This window comes from Oncorhynchus tshawytscha, linkage group LG05 (assembly GCF_018296145.1).
Source record: "Oncorhynchus tshawytscha isolate Ot180627B linkage group LG05, Otsh_v2.0, whole genome shotgun sequence".
Taxonomy (NCBI): Eukaryota; Metazoa; Chordata; class Actinopteri; order Salmoniformes; family Salmonidae; genus Oncorhynchus; species Oncorhynchus tshawytscha.
The window spans coordinates 8,609,699-8,624,125 of NC_056433.1; the positions used below are offsets into that span (position 1 = coordinate 8,609,699).

Sequence of the window (14,427 nt, forward strand, 5' to 3'; positions counted from 1 at the left end):
CACCAGTCCCCACCGCTCTGGCCACCAGTCCCCACCGCTCTGGCCACCGCTCTGGCCACCGCTCTGGCCACCGCTCTGGCCACCGCTCTGGCCACCGCTCTGGCCACCAGCTCTGGCCACCAGTCCCCCGCTCTGGCCACCAGTCCCCCCCGCTCTGGCCACCAGTCCCCCCCCGCTCTGGCCACCAGTCCCCCCGCTCTGGCCACCAGTCCCCCCCGCTCTGGCCACCAGTCCCCCCCGCTCTGGCCACCAGTCCCCCCCCGCTCTGGCCACCAGTCCCCACCGCTCTGGCCACCCCTCTGGCCACCCGTCCCCACCGCTCTGGCCACCCGTCCGCACCGCTCTGGCCACCCGTCCGCACCGCTCTGGCCACCCGTCCTCACCGCTCTGGCCACCCGTCCGCACCGCTCAGCACAGCTCTCAGAACAGGTCCTATTCACTAGACACTAAAGAGAAGAGAACTCACAAACAGGGAGGGGATTTGTTCTATAAGAACAAGTTTTTGTTTTCATATAACTAAAACTGTAATTGCAGTTGGGGAGTGAAACCTGTCAAGTTTTCTTCCCCAGCTTCAGAAACAGAGACACGACTGAGGACTCCAGCTGGTACTTAAACCAATTCCATAATGATTCAGTCCAGTCCTCGTGCTTTGGAAAGATTCCCAATTAGCCGTTGCTATAGCAACCACGTCCACATTTTTTCAAATATCAATTCATGTTAGACCCTGTCTGATAGGAACCTCATGGGGTTTCATCATCTGGCTAGTTTTAAAGAGCAGAAAGGCTGGATGAAACTCCATCTGCTCTCAATGTGTACGCTGCATGGCATTTACACTATGGCTGGTTTGGATAGAAAATGGCTGCCTTCCTGGGACTGTAGGGAAAATGGCGTCAGTTTCTCTCATTGTGATGAGGCTCTTTAGTGATAATAACACCACCCTTACTCTGTCTTCTCTTACTGCCTCTCTTTCTCCTGCTGTACTCCCTCTCCTTCTCCTCCTCCCTCTCCTTCTCCTCCTCTCCTTCTCCTCCTCTCCTTCCTCTCTCTCCTTCCTCTCTCTCCTTCCTCTCTCTCCTTCTTCTTCTCTCTCTCCTTCTTCTTCTCTCTCTCCTTCTCCTCCTCTCTCTCCTTCTCCTCCTCTCTCCTTCCTCTCTCTCCTTCCTCTCTCTCCTTCCTCTCCTTCTTCTTCTCTCTCTCCTTCTTCTCCTCTCTCTCCTTCTTCTCCTCTCTCTCCTTCTTCTCCTCTCTCTCCTTCTTCTTCTCCTCTCTCTCTTCCTTCTTCTTCTCCTCTCTCTCCTTCTTCTCCTCTCTCTCCTTCTTCTTCTCCTCTCTCTCCTTCTTCTTCTCCTCTCTCTCCTTCTTCTTCTCCTCTCTCTCCTTCTTCTTCTCCTCTCTCTCCTTCTTCTTCTCCTCTCTCTCCTTCTTCTTCTCCTCTCTCTCCTTCTTCTTCTCCTCTCTCTCCTTCTTCTTCTCCTCTCTCTCCTTCTTCTTCTCCTCTCTCTCCTTCTTCTTCTCCTCTCTCTCCTTCTTCTTCTCCTCTCTCTCCTTCTTCTTCTCCTCTCTCTCCTTCTTCTTCTCCTCTCTCTCCTTCTTCTTCTCCTCTCTCTCCTTCTTCTTCTCCTCTCTCCTCCTTCTTCTTCTCTCTCTCTCTCCTTCTTCTCCTCTCTCTCCTTCTTCTTCTCTCTCTCTCCTTCTTCTTCTCCTCTTCTCTCCTTCTTCTTCTTCTCTCTCTCCTTCTTCTTCTCCTCTCTCTCCTTCTTCTTCTCCTCTCTCTCCTTCTTCTTCTCCTCTCTCTCCTTCTTCTTCTCCTCTCTCTCCTTCTTCTTCTCCTCTCTCTCCTTCTTCTTCTCCTCTCTCTCCTTCTTCTTCTCCTCTCTCTCCTTCTTCTTCTCCTCTCTCTCCTTCTTCTCCTCTCTCTCCTTCTTCTCTCTCTCCTTCTTCTTCTCCTTCTTCTCCTTCCTCTCTCTCTCCTTCCTCTCTCTCCCTCCTCCTTCTCTTCTCCTCTCTCTTCTCTTCTCTTCTCCTCCCTTCTCCGCTCTCTCCCCTCTCTCCTCTCCTCTCCTCTCTCTGCTCTCTCTCCTCTCCTTCTCTTCCTCTCCTCCCTTCTCCTCCTCTCTCTCCTCTCCTCTCTCCTCCCTTCTCCTCCTCTCCGTAGCGGTGGGTGGCCAGCAGACAGATGAGGTACGAGGGAGGGTTCCAGGGTCGTTGTAACAAACTGGTGGACGGCTGCTACTCCTTCTGGCAGGCTGGGCTGCTGCCACTGCTACACAGAGCCCTCTTCAAAGGAGGTAGGTGTAGTAACCACACTTTAGGGTTTAGCTAGCTACAGTATGAACTCACTGGTTTAAGTCGCTCTGGATAAGAGTTAATGGCTAAATGACTAAAACGTAAATGTAGTTAAGTCTGGGTGATATGACCTAAAAATCATATCTACGTGTTTTTATAACTTAAAGGCGATTCACTATATATAGATGTATAGAGATAGATATAAATTAATCTAATAAGCTTTGTTGTACAATTTAAAGGTAATACACTGCATTCTAAAACGGTAAACACTACTCCACTAATAATTAAATGATTTTATCAAAATAGTTCGTTTTTGCAATAAATCACTGATCTGGATTTCAAGTCTGTCTCTGAAAATGCACTTTTAATTTTTTTTTTTACAAATTCATCTAGTACCATTCATAGTGCCCGTTGACTAATAATAACTCACTTCTTGTAGCAGGCATTAGGCTGTAGAAAACTAATACCGGTCTCCTCAACAACCTCTCAAGCCCACGTGCTAGTGAGTAGCCAGCTCATCTTTTAATATTTCAACTTGAATCTATTTGCTAGCTAACAAGGTTTGCCCTGTTGATTTTATGAACACACACGGCTGTCCGTCTCCAACTGTTCTGAACAACATGCTAGCCTGTCCACTTTGTTGAGATGTTGGCCTACCTTATGTCTCAGAATGAGAACGATTTGCCAATTCCTTATTTCATTGTGTTTTATGCTTATTGCACATATATAAAACAAAATGAGAAGTTTCACACTCGTTAAAATCTGTTTTGTAGGCAGATTATTCCGTACAAGAGCAAGGGAATGTTGATACGGTCTTCATTGGGTACGATGTACCCCCTGTACATGGCCTCGTTATTGTATTGTTTTATTGAATATCTGAAACATACGATATACATGCAGGGAAGCCGCTCAACGACACCACACCAGTCATCCAACAGCCTCGTTATTGTTGCGCTTTTAATTATTATTTTTTAAACCTAATTTAGTAAAGATTTTCTTAACTCTTTCTTGAACTGCATTGTTGGTTTAAGGGCTTGTAAGTAAGCATTTCACGGTCATGTGAGCCTGTTTTATTCGGTCGCATGTGTCCACATACGATTTGATTTTTTTTTTTGCATACATCTCCATTCAGTGCATAGTAATGCCTAACTTGGCTCACTGGTACTATATAGTATCACACTAAGATTGGTTTGACGGCATCTCGTAGCATCTTCCTTTACACAACAAATGAAGAGAACTCCTGCTCGACTCATAAACAGGAGACCTGGGATTAAAACCAGTAAAAACATGACAATGGTAATAACCTCTGTGTTCTTATGCCAGCACCTTCAATAAGAACCAATGGTAATAACCTCTGTTCTTATGCCAGCACCTTCAATAAGAACCAATGGTAATAACCTCTGTTCTTATGCCAGCACCTTCAATAAGAACCAATGGTAATAACCTCTGTTCTTATGCCAGCACCTTCAATAAGAACCAATGGTAATAACCTCTGTTCTTATGCCAGCACCTTCAATAAGAACCAATGGTAATAACCTCTGTTCTTATGCCAGCACCTTCAATAAGAACCAATGGTAATAACCTCTGTTCTTATGCCAGCACCTTCAATAAGAACCAATGGTAATAACCTCTGTTCTTATGCCAGCACCTTCAATAAGAACCAATGGTAATAACCTCTGTTCTTATGCCAGCACCTTCAATAAGAACCAATGGTAATAACCTCTGTTCTTATGCCAGCACCTTCAATAAGAACCAATGGTAATAACCTCTGTTCTTATGCCAGCACCTTCAATAAGAACCAATGGTAATAACCTCTGTTCTTATGCCAGCACCTTCAATAAGAACCAATGGTAATAACCTCTGTTCTTATGCCAGCACCTTCAATAAGAACCAATGGTAATAACCTCTGTTCTTATGCCAGCACCTTCAATAAGAACCAATGGTAATAACCTCTGTTCTTATGCCAGCACCTTCAATAAGAACCAATGGTAATAACCTCTGTTCTTATGCCAGCACCTTCAATAAGAACCAATGGTAATAACCTCTGTTCTTATGCCAGCACCTTCAATAAGAACCAATGGTAATAACCTCTGTTCTTATGCCAGCACCTTCAATAAGAACCAATGGTAATAACCTCTGTTCTTATGCCAGCACCTTCAATAAGAACCAATGGTAATAACCTCTGTTCTTATGCCGGCACCTTCAATAAGAACCAATGGTAATAACCTCTGTTCTTATGCCGGCACCTTCAATAAGAACCAATGGTAATAACCTCTGTTCTTATGCCGGCACCTTCAATAAGAACCAATGGTAACCTGTCTGTTCTTATGCCAGCACCTTCAATAAGAACCAATGGTAATAACCTCTGTGTTCTTATGCCAGCACCTTCAATAAGAACCAATGGTAATAACCTCTGTTCTTATTCCAGCACCTTCAATAAGAACCAATGGTAATAACCTCTGTTCTTATGCCAGCACCTTCAATAAGAACCAATGGTAAATAACCTCTGTTCTTATGCCAGCACCTTCACCTTCAATAAGAACCAATGGTAATAACCTCTGTTCTTATGCCAGCACCTTCAATAAGAACCAATGGTAATAACCTCTGTTCTTATGCCAGCACCTTCAATAAGAACCAATGGTAATAACCTCTGTTCTTATGCCAGCACCTTCAATAAGAACCAATGGTAATAACCTCTGTTCTTATGCCAGCACCTTCAATAAGAACCAATGGTAACCTGTCTGTTCTTATGCCAGCACCTTCAATAAGAACCAATGGTAATAACCTGTCTGTTCTTATGCCAGCACCTTCAATAAGAACCAACGTTAAAGTCCACACCTGAGTTGTCTGATGGGGGCGGGTCCTGAGTTGTCTGATGGGGGCGGGTCCTGAGTTGTCTGATGGGGGCCGGTCCTGAGTTGTCTGGTGGACGATGCTGTTATTTTTACCATTCGCTAGATGGCTGTCTCCTCTGGATGATGTTGCAGGTGGAACATTTGCTGATAAGGATCTTTACTTCCTCCTTGGACAGAAAACAGCATCACGTGCCTTTTCTGAGTCCGGCCTCTATGTCGGGGATGAAGACCCTTTTAAATCCGTGGGTAACATGTCGGGGGATGAAGACCCTTTTTCCCTTTTGAGTATCTGTCCATTGTCTGAGGTGAGATCCTTTTTGTGCGTCCAGGGATCTTTCAGTGTTACTCACAACCTGTTTGGTTCCAGGCCAGACATTTTGTTGATTTTTTTTTGCATGCAAAGCCTGAAACAGTTGGTCCTGGGAACAGTGTACTTTGACTCCATTGTTATTTTATTTTTTTGTGGAGAATGTGGACATCACTGTTTGGATCCACCTGTTCTGGGTCTCAGCTGTGTCTAGACCCACAGCGTAGACCGTGGCTGGTGTTAGCATTTTGTCTGTTCCCTAGGTTTGAGCTGTTCTGGACAGGAAGTTGGCTCCATGTAGTTCTTTGTCGTTGTGTTGCACGTGGGTATCTTCTGTAGCCTTGGCAACGTTCTCTGTAGTCTCTTGGGTTGTTGTGAGTAGGGATTTTTTTTTTTAAATTTAAGACTGGCTCCAGCGGTTTGTGGTCGCTTTGTGTTGTGATGAACTCTCTGCCGTGCAGATACTGGTCGAACTTGTCACATTCAAAAAATAATAACGAGACGTTCTTTCTCAATCTGTGCACATCTTTGTTCTGTCTGAGTCAAATGTTCTGGAGGTTAAGTGCAACAGGTTGTCCTTTCTGTGGCGGGGCTGCACCCAAACCTGCCTCACTGGCATCACACCGCAGGGTGACTTCCTCGTTCAGGTTGTAGTGTTTGAGCGTTGGGTGTTGTGACGGTTTGATACCATGACTCAGCGGTTGAGACTGCGTTGGGTGTTGTGACGGTTTGATACCATGACACACTAGGTAGCTTTAACCAGAGTTTCTTTTTTAAAATTCAGCTTCAGGTTGACATCTCTTGCTCTCTTCAGGAGAACTGTGAGGTTTCGGTCATGATCTGCCATCAATGTGTGTGTGTGTGTGTGTGTGTGTGTGTGTGTGTGTGTGTGTCACCACATCCATAGGATAGAATGTCATCCGCGATCACATTCACTTATTTAAAGTCCCTGTAGTGCTTCACCACTGTCTGCGTTTGTTTTCGGCAGCTGCTGGCTTGATTCCAAATGGCATTCTCAGCCATCTGTACCTGCCCACGGGTGTACAGGAAGTTGTTAGAGATGCTCACTTCATCAAGTTTGGCTTGCCAATATCTTTGTCACTGAGAATACCCTTTGTGTTGGAGATCTCTGGTAGAGTCTCTTCTATTGTAGGCATTTGGAAGTGGGATCTCCGTTATAAGGCTTTGTTGAGTGCACTATGGTCTGTGCATATTTGTAGTTTATCAGGTTTGTCTATGACAACCGTGTTCATCCAGGGTGTAGGCTCTGTGACTTGCGTGATGTCTGCATTGTCCATTGAATGTATGGCCTTTGGTTATTTTTTCTATTAGGTGTAATAGGTGTCCGTCTTGGTAGCTGCTGCACAGGCCCGGCTACATCGTCTGCTTCTAGGTGTAGCTCTCCAGGAAGGCAGGCAAGACCATCTAACACGTCCTTGTACTTGGACATGATCTCCTCAGTGGATGTGGTGCTTGGGGTGTTGATGTGATGTAACATTTGGCTGTGGTTCCCATGTAGTACCCTGAGTCTTTCACACGTGTCAGCTGATAGGAGAGGAAGTTGGCATGGATCCCATGTAGTAGACTGAGTCTCACATGTCAGCTGACAGGAGAGGAAGCTGGGATGTCTCCATGACCTCAAATTTGATATGAAACCATTTTTCCATCATGATCTGTTTTGAGATGGTTTGCTTCTGTTGGATTTATCAGTGTGCCGTCATAAAGGTTTACTGTAGCTGTTCTTGGTTGGAGAACTGGAATGGCGTCTTCCGTGGCTCGCTGTAGTTCCCCCCCCCTCCCCCGTAGTTTTATGACATTCACCGTTGATCCCGTGTCTAGTTGACGTTTTAATTGTATGACTGGGGTCGTATGTCAATGGGTCAGCACTGAGTGGAGCTAGTTTGTTTTGCCTCGTCTTTCAGAGTTATTGACCTGTGAGATGTGTTGAGGCATGTGTTGTGTTTGTCTACAGGTATGTGTTGTGTTTGTCTACAGGTATGTGTTTGTTTACAGGTATGTGTTTGTCTACAGGTATGTGTTGTGTTTGTCTACAGGTATGTGTTGTGTTTGTCTACAGGTATGTGTCGAGGTATGTGTTTGTTTACAGGTATGCTAGGCATTTGGCTTTGGCATGTACTGAACCACAGTAATGACAGGGTAAGTTGTTTGGCAGTGTGTTTTTGTTAGTGTCCCCTGTGAACTCCGTTTACGACCATAGGTTTGGCCTTTTGATTGTGACGGTCTCTTACGGTCGGTATAATGTCTCTGGTCCACTTGAACGACACGTGTCTATGACTTTGTTCAGGTTCTGTGAGCATGCGCGTTGACGCAGCTTTGTCTTTTAGTGCCCGACACGAACCAGTACCTCTCGTAATTCACACGTCCACCAGCTTGCTCGGATGTTTCACGTCCACTTTGTTGACGAATGTTAAACATGTACCTTTTTCGTAGAGCACGTACTTGGGGCGGCAGGGTAGCCTAGTGGTTAGAGCGTTGGACTAGTAACCGTGAAGGTTGCAAGTTCAAACCCCCGAGCTGACGAGGTAAAAATCTGTTGTTCTGCCCCTGAACAAGGCAGTTAACCCACTGTTCCTAGGCCGTCATTGAAAATAAGAATTTGTTCTTAACTGACTTGCCTGGTTAAATAAAGGTTAAAAAATAATAATAAAAACTTGAATGAGTGTTTCTGTAGCTCCTCTATCAATTTTTTTGACCAGGTCAGTTGTCTCTGCTTTCGACATCTGCAGATTCCACTGTAAGATGTGACATTCCTTTCCCATCACGGTTAGCAGAGTTATGATACAGACCTCAGCTACAGGTCTGGATGAAAAGGAAGCAATCTCATAGTTGTTTCCCCCATTGTGCTCTAAACAATGTCCAGTTGTAGGTATTGCCCTTCATGACCATAGGCTCTGGTATGGGGATTACCAGGTAAGACGTTGTTGTTGGTTTTTATTTGATTTGTATTGGGGGTTTTTCAAGCTAGTTGGCACGTCCCCTTCCTCCAGTGCATTTCTCTGTGTGTCGTTTTTGATTCGTCAAGGATAATACATGACCAGGTAAGTCGTTGCAGCAGGCAGACGGACCGACAGACAGACAGACAGAAGCAGGCAGACGGACCGACAGACAGACAGAAGCAGGCAGACGGACCGACGGACGGACCGACGGACGGAAGCAGGCAGACGGGCCGACGGACGGACCGACGGACGGAAGCAGGCAGACGGGCCGACGGACGGACCGACGGACGGAAGCAGGCAGACGGGCCGACGGACGGACCGACGGACGGAAGCAGGCAGACGGGCCGACGGACGGAAGCAGGCAGACGGGCCGACAGACGGACGGACCGACGGACGGAAGCAGGCAGACGGACCGACAGACAGAAGCAGGCAGACGGACCGACAGACAGACAGAAGCAGGCAGACGGGCCGACAGACGGACGGACCGACGGACGGAAGCAGGCAGACGGACCGACAGACAGAAGCAGGCAGACGGACCGACAGAGAAGCAGGCAGACGGACCGACAGACAGACATAGAAGCAGGCAGACGGACTGACAGACCGAGAGAGAGCGCGAGAGGCAGGCGGGTGGACCAATCGATAGCCAGAGCGGCAGGCGGACCACATTTTCTACGACCCCTGGTCTGAAAAGTACTAGCCTCTGGCTACCTTCATCCCATATAACTAATATAATTGGTTTTGTAGTTTTTGTTCATTTTTTGTTGACCAACAGGGGACTCTACATTGAGCCTGCAGAAGTGGATGTTTGAGCAGCAGGCGTTGCAGGAGTACATCCTCCTCTGCTGTCAGAACCCTGCTGGAGGGCTGCTGGACAAGCCTGGCAAGTATGTACCCTACACTACATACACACACTACATACACACACACTACATACACACACTACACACACACTACACACACACACACACTACACACACACTACATACACACACACACACACACACACAGAGGAGATTGGAGTATCTGTCCATAGGGCCACTTTAAGCAGTTCACTCCACAGAGCTGAGCTTTATGGAAGAGTTGTCAGAAAAAAAGCTGTTGATTAAAGAAAAAAATAAGCAAACACATTTGGTGTTTACCAAAAGGCATGTGGGAGACTCCCCAAATATATGGAAGAACGTACTCTGGTCAGATGAGACTAAAATTGAGCTTTTTGGCCATCAAGGAAAACGCTGTTTGGCGCAAACCCAACACCTCATCACCCCGAGAACACCATCCCCACAGTGAAGCATGGTGGTGGCAGCATCATGCTGTGGGGATGTTTTTCATCGGCAGGGACTGGGAAACTGGTCAGAATTGAAGGAATGATGGATGGCGATAAATACAGGGAAATTCTTGAGAAACCTGTTTCTGTCTTCCAGAGATTTGAGACTGGGGCAGAGGTTGACCTTCCAGCAGGATAATGAACCTAAGCATAATGCTAAAGCAGCACTCGAGTGCTTTAACTTCTTACGGACAGGTGGCCAACATCCGGTGAAATTGCACAGCGCCAAATTCTAATGACAGAAATATAAATATTTAACCTTCATAAAAATACAAGTGTTATACATCAAAATAAAGCTAAACTTCTTGTTAATCCAGCCGCTGTGTCAGAATTCAAAAAGGCTTTACGGTGAAAGCACACCATGCAATTATCTGACGAGAGCGCCCAGCATACAAAAGCATGAAAAACTTTTTTCAACCAGGCAGATGAGACATGAAAGTCAGAAATAGCGATATTATAAATGCCTTTGAAGATCTTTTGTTGGCACTCCAAAAGGTCCCAGTTACATCACAAATGGTCCTTTTGTTTGATAAAGTCCTTTTATATCCATAAAAACTCAGTTTAGTTGGCGCGCTTCAGTCAATAATCCACCCAGTTTCCCTCCTTCAAAATGAATCCCAAATGTTACCAATAAACTTAACCAAACAAGTCAAACAGCGTTTATAATCAAACCTCAGGTTCCCTAATATGTAAATAAATGATACAATTTAATACGGAGAGTAGTGTGTTCATTACCGGAGACAATAACAAAGACCACGCGTATGGAAACACTACAGCCAAAATGGGAGCCACTTTCCTAACAACAAACCATGGGTGACCAAAGAATTGAAAGTGGTGCTTTAGATGAAGAAAGGAGTGTTTGCCTCCGATAATCTACTCTAAAGAAGAGAGCTACAGAGAGCGATGGGGGGGGGGGTGTAAGATTCCGGAACAAGGATGAACTGTAACAGATGATGTCACAGGGAGACCATTTCGGTCTGCCTTGGATGGGCATTAAGAATATGGCAAACGCCCCCTTCAAAGCGAGGCAACATATCGATCCCTGCCTGGACAACAAGAGGGTGTGCCTCTCTCACAGCCAATTAACTAAGTCCTTAGTTCTTCACCCCGCTCGTCCGGCCCGTCTGGAGGAGGATGTCATGGCAACCGAGAACGCGCGAGGTAGTCGTACGAGTGATTTATTTTATTTATTTTATTTTTTTACACGAAAGAGTCCGTGGACTGATGACATAAGTGGTAGTGTCTTGAAACACTTCCGCTCAGCTGAGCGGTGTCTTCTCTCTCTTCCAATGGCCCCTTGATACATTGTTTCCATAGAGATGGCATTTCCAATCTATTGTTGTACCTGTCCCAAAAACCTCACAAAACCTCATACTGTATACAGACAGCTGCCGGAGACTGTTCCCAGGGCGCCACCTGATCAAATATACTGCTTTGGTTAGTCTTCTCGAAGGGGATGAGACAGAGAGTGGACCAGCTCTGAATGATTTGGCTGTCATCCCATCTAAATTGAAATACATTCAAAAACAAAGGACACAATCATTTGACTTTGGAAGGAACTACCATGCACACACCACCACTGATAAAAGGTGAACCCATTGAAATAGTGGAGGAGTGCAAACACCTTGGGCTTGTCATCATCAACAAGCTGTCCTGACGCTATTTTTTTAAGGCCAACAGACTGTATTTCTTAAGGAAACTACACTTAAAAAATAAAATTGTTGATCTAACCATCATGGTTGTCTTTTTTTTCTAAATTATTTATTGAGATCATTCTGGCCTACTGCTTGACCTGCTGCTTTGGGGATATCAAGGTTGCACTGGGGGAAAAAAGGTTAAACAAGATAGTCAGGACTTGTAGAAAAATCACGGGGCAAGAACCGTCATATCTCTACCTGGGCAGAGCTCTCCATAAGGTGAATACAATAGAGGTTGACTCCTCCCATTCACTCCACCCTGAATTCCCTCTGGCTGCAGGTACAGACTCCCTAAGGTAAAAAAAAAAAAAAAAAAAAAATAGGGCCAGGTACTCTTTTTATTCCGAATGCAATTCTGCAACTTAATATGTTGACTAATTGCATATAGCAACTGCACTTACCCTTCCTATTTGCGTGTAAATATCCTTTGCTATTTATTTTTTTAGATATGATATGTTTTATGACTGCTGCAAGATGAATTGCCTCTGAGGATATTAAAGTCTTCAGAATCTGAATGTTATTTATCATCCCGTATAACATCCCGTGCCTGTCTCATCTGGAGTCGCCTAGAGAAGCTAGGATAGGTAATTCAGAGCTAGCTAAGCTAACCAGCTATAACTAGCTAGATTAATTCAGAGCTAGCTAAGCTAACCAGCTATAACTAGCTAGGTTAATTCAGAGAGGGGTTAATTCAGAGAGGGGTTAATTCAGAGAGGGGTTAATTCCGAGCTAGCTAGGTTAATTCCGAGCTAGCTAGGTTAATTCCGAGCTAGCTAACTAGGTAAAAAAAAAAAACATTTTAAGGCAAGTCAGTTAAGACCAAATTCTTATTTTCAATGACGGCCTAGGAACAGTGGTTAACTGCTTGTTCAGGGGTAGAACGACAGATTTGTACCTTGTCAGCTCGGGGATTTGAACGGGCAAACTTTCGGTTACAATTCCAACGCTCTAACCACTAGGCTACCCTGCCGCCCCAATTGAGGCCACATGCTGCGGTTTCTCCCCAACCCCATTTGGATAAAACAGCCTACCTGCTGATTTGCTCTTTGTAGCTTATTTATTCCATCTTGCATTGAATTAGTGAACTCTCACTCCACTTGCTACATATTGGGCTTCTTTGCCCATTTGATTGGCAACATAAACAACAAGCTACACACGTGAAGGCTACCTGTTTTTTTATGGGCCGAACCGTGCACGTCGTAACTACATTGAAAAGTTTGTTTTATTAAATGTAGTATTTTAAATGTCATTGTATATCCTTTTATGTAGCAATGGATATTTTTTTATTTCATTTGGAAAAAGCCTTCTCAGTGTTAAAAATCTGGTTTAAAGAAAATGTGCTTGCTAAAATGTAGGCCCGTTTAGATATTCAAATAACCATGCACATCCCTACCATGCACATCCCTACCATGGCTAGAAGAAATCTGTTACTCTGAAAGAGGTGTCTCAAAGAGACATAGGGGGATCGACGCCACGGTGCATTGAAGCTGTTCTGGAGGCTCGTGGTGTCCTGTTAAGACTCCTGATGTTGGTGTTTCCTTTATTTTGGTAGTTACCTGTGTGTATTACATACAGAGACACACCCTTTTTTTTTTTACAATAAATTGATTGCAGAAACAAGAACCTCCTTTCACACATTCCTCTTCCTTTCCTCCTCAAGATCCAGAGACTTCTACCACACCTGTTACTGTCTGAGTGGTCTGTCCGTAGCGCAGCACTTTGGCAACATGGATCTGCACCACGAGCTGATCGTCGGCCGGGAGGAGAACAGACTGGTGAGCCTCTAGGAGTTTTTCGAGAATGTTTAATCCAGTTTTTTTTTTTAAGTATCATGCTCCCCTTTCTGATTTGTAGACACTTTCTTGTTAAATTAGCATGAACATCATACAGTATGACCCAGAAGTGGACCGTTTCCTGTTCCCATCCTTAGGATCCCTATCATGTGAACGCGACACTGTTTAGATTTTAGCTGGTGGCTCGTTGATGGAATTCACATTTTACATGGCTTTAAAAAGTTGTGTTTTCTCCAGGCCCCCAGCCACCCCGTCTACAACATCTGTCCAGAGAAGGTAGCCCAGGCCATCCAACACTTCCACCAGCTGCCTGTCCCCGTGCCTGCACAGAAAGAGGTGTCCTCGGCCTGCAACACTACTGCTGACCACTCCTAGTGCTCACAGTGTAGGCATGGCTATGAGCGTATTTGAGGGGGTCAATTTGAGCATGAAGGCGAGGCTCCGAATCGCTTATCTTGAATGAATAGTTATTTGGGATGCAAGGTTTGTCTATATCGGTGATTCTTTTGCACTACGACTGCAATGATAAACTCTGGGATAAGGTAGTAGTGGCACATAACCCCTTATACAGGATCAGATATTTTTGTCATCCTCCTTAGGATTCAGGGGAAATCTGTTCCTAGATCTGTGGTTAGGAGCAACTTCTAGTGCCTTCAGAATGTATTCACACCACTTGACTTTTTCCAAATTTTTGATGTTACAAAGTGGGATTAAAATGGATTAAATTGTCATTTTTGGTCAACGATCTACACAGAATTCTACCTTTAAAAAAAAAAAAAGTTTTTAAAAATATTTATAAGTTCACACATTCTTTAAAAAGTAATGGTTGTTAATCATTGATAAGACTTGAATGCCATTTTCAAGTCTTATCATAGAATTTCAAGTAGATATAAGTAAAAACTGTAACTAGACCACTCAAATATTCAATGTTGTCTTGGTTAATCAAATCCAGTGTAGATGTGGCCTTGTGTTTTAGGTTATTGTTCTGCTGAAAGGGGAATTCAGCTCCCAGTGTTTGGTAGAAAGATTTTCCTCTAGGATTTTGCATGTGCTTTGCTCCATTCTGTTAATTTTTTTATCCTGAAAAACTCCCCAGTCCTTAACAATGACAAATATACCCATAACATGATGCAGCCACTAGTATTCTTGAAAATATGGAATGTGGTATTGGATTTGTCCCAAACATAACGCTTTGTATTCAGGACAAA

General features: G+C 44.7%; 1 protein-coding gene across 1 annotated transcript in view; it reads left to right on the plus strand.

The window, feature by feature from the left end:
- fntb (farnesyltransferase, CAAX box, beta) overlaps positions 1-14,353 on the plus strand; it is a 41,455-nt gene extending 27,102 nt beyond the window's left edge. The window contains exons 9-12 of the mRNA XM_042321418.1: positions 2,156-2,288; positions 9,178-9,289; positions 13,087-13,201; positions 13,457-14,353. Coding sequence (XP_042177352.1) covers positions 2,156-2,288; positions 9,178-9,289; positions 13,087-13,201; positions 13,457-13,594 — 498 coding nt within the window. The 3' untranslated portion in view covers positions 13,595-14,353. The remainder of the gene's footprint in view (positions 1-2,155; positions 2,289-9,177; positions 9,290-13,086; positions 13,202-13,456) is intronic.
- Positions 14,354-14,427: the final 74 nt, after the last annotated feature.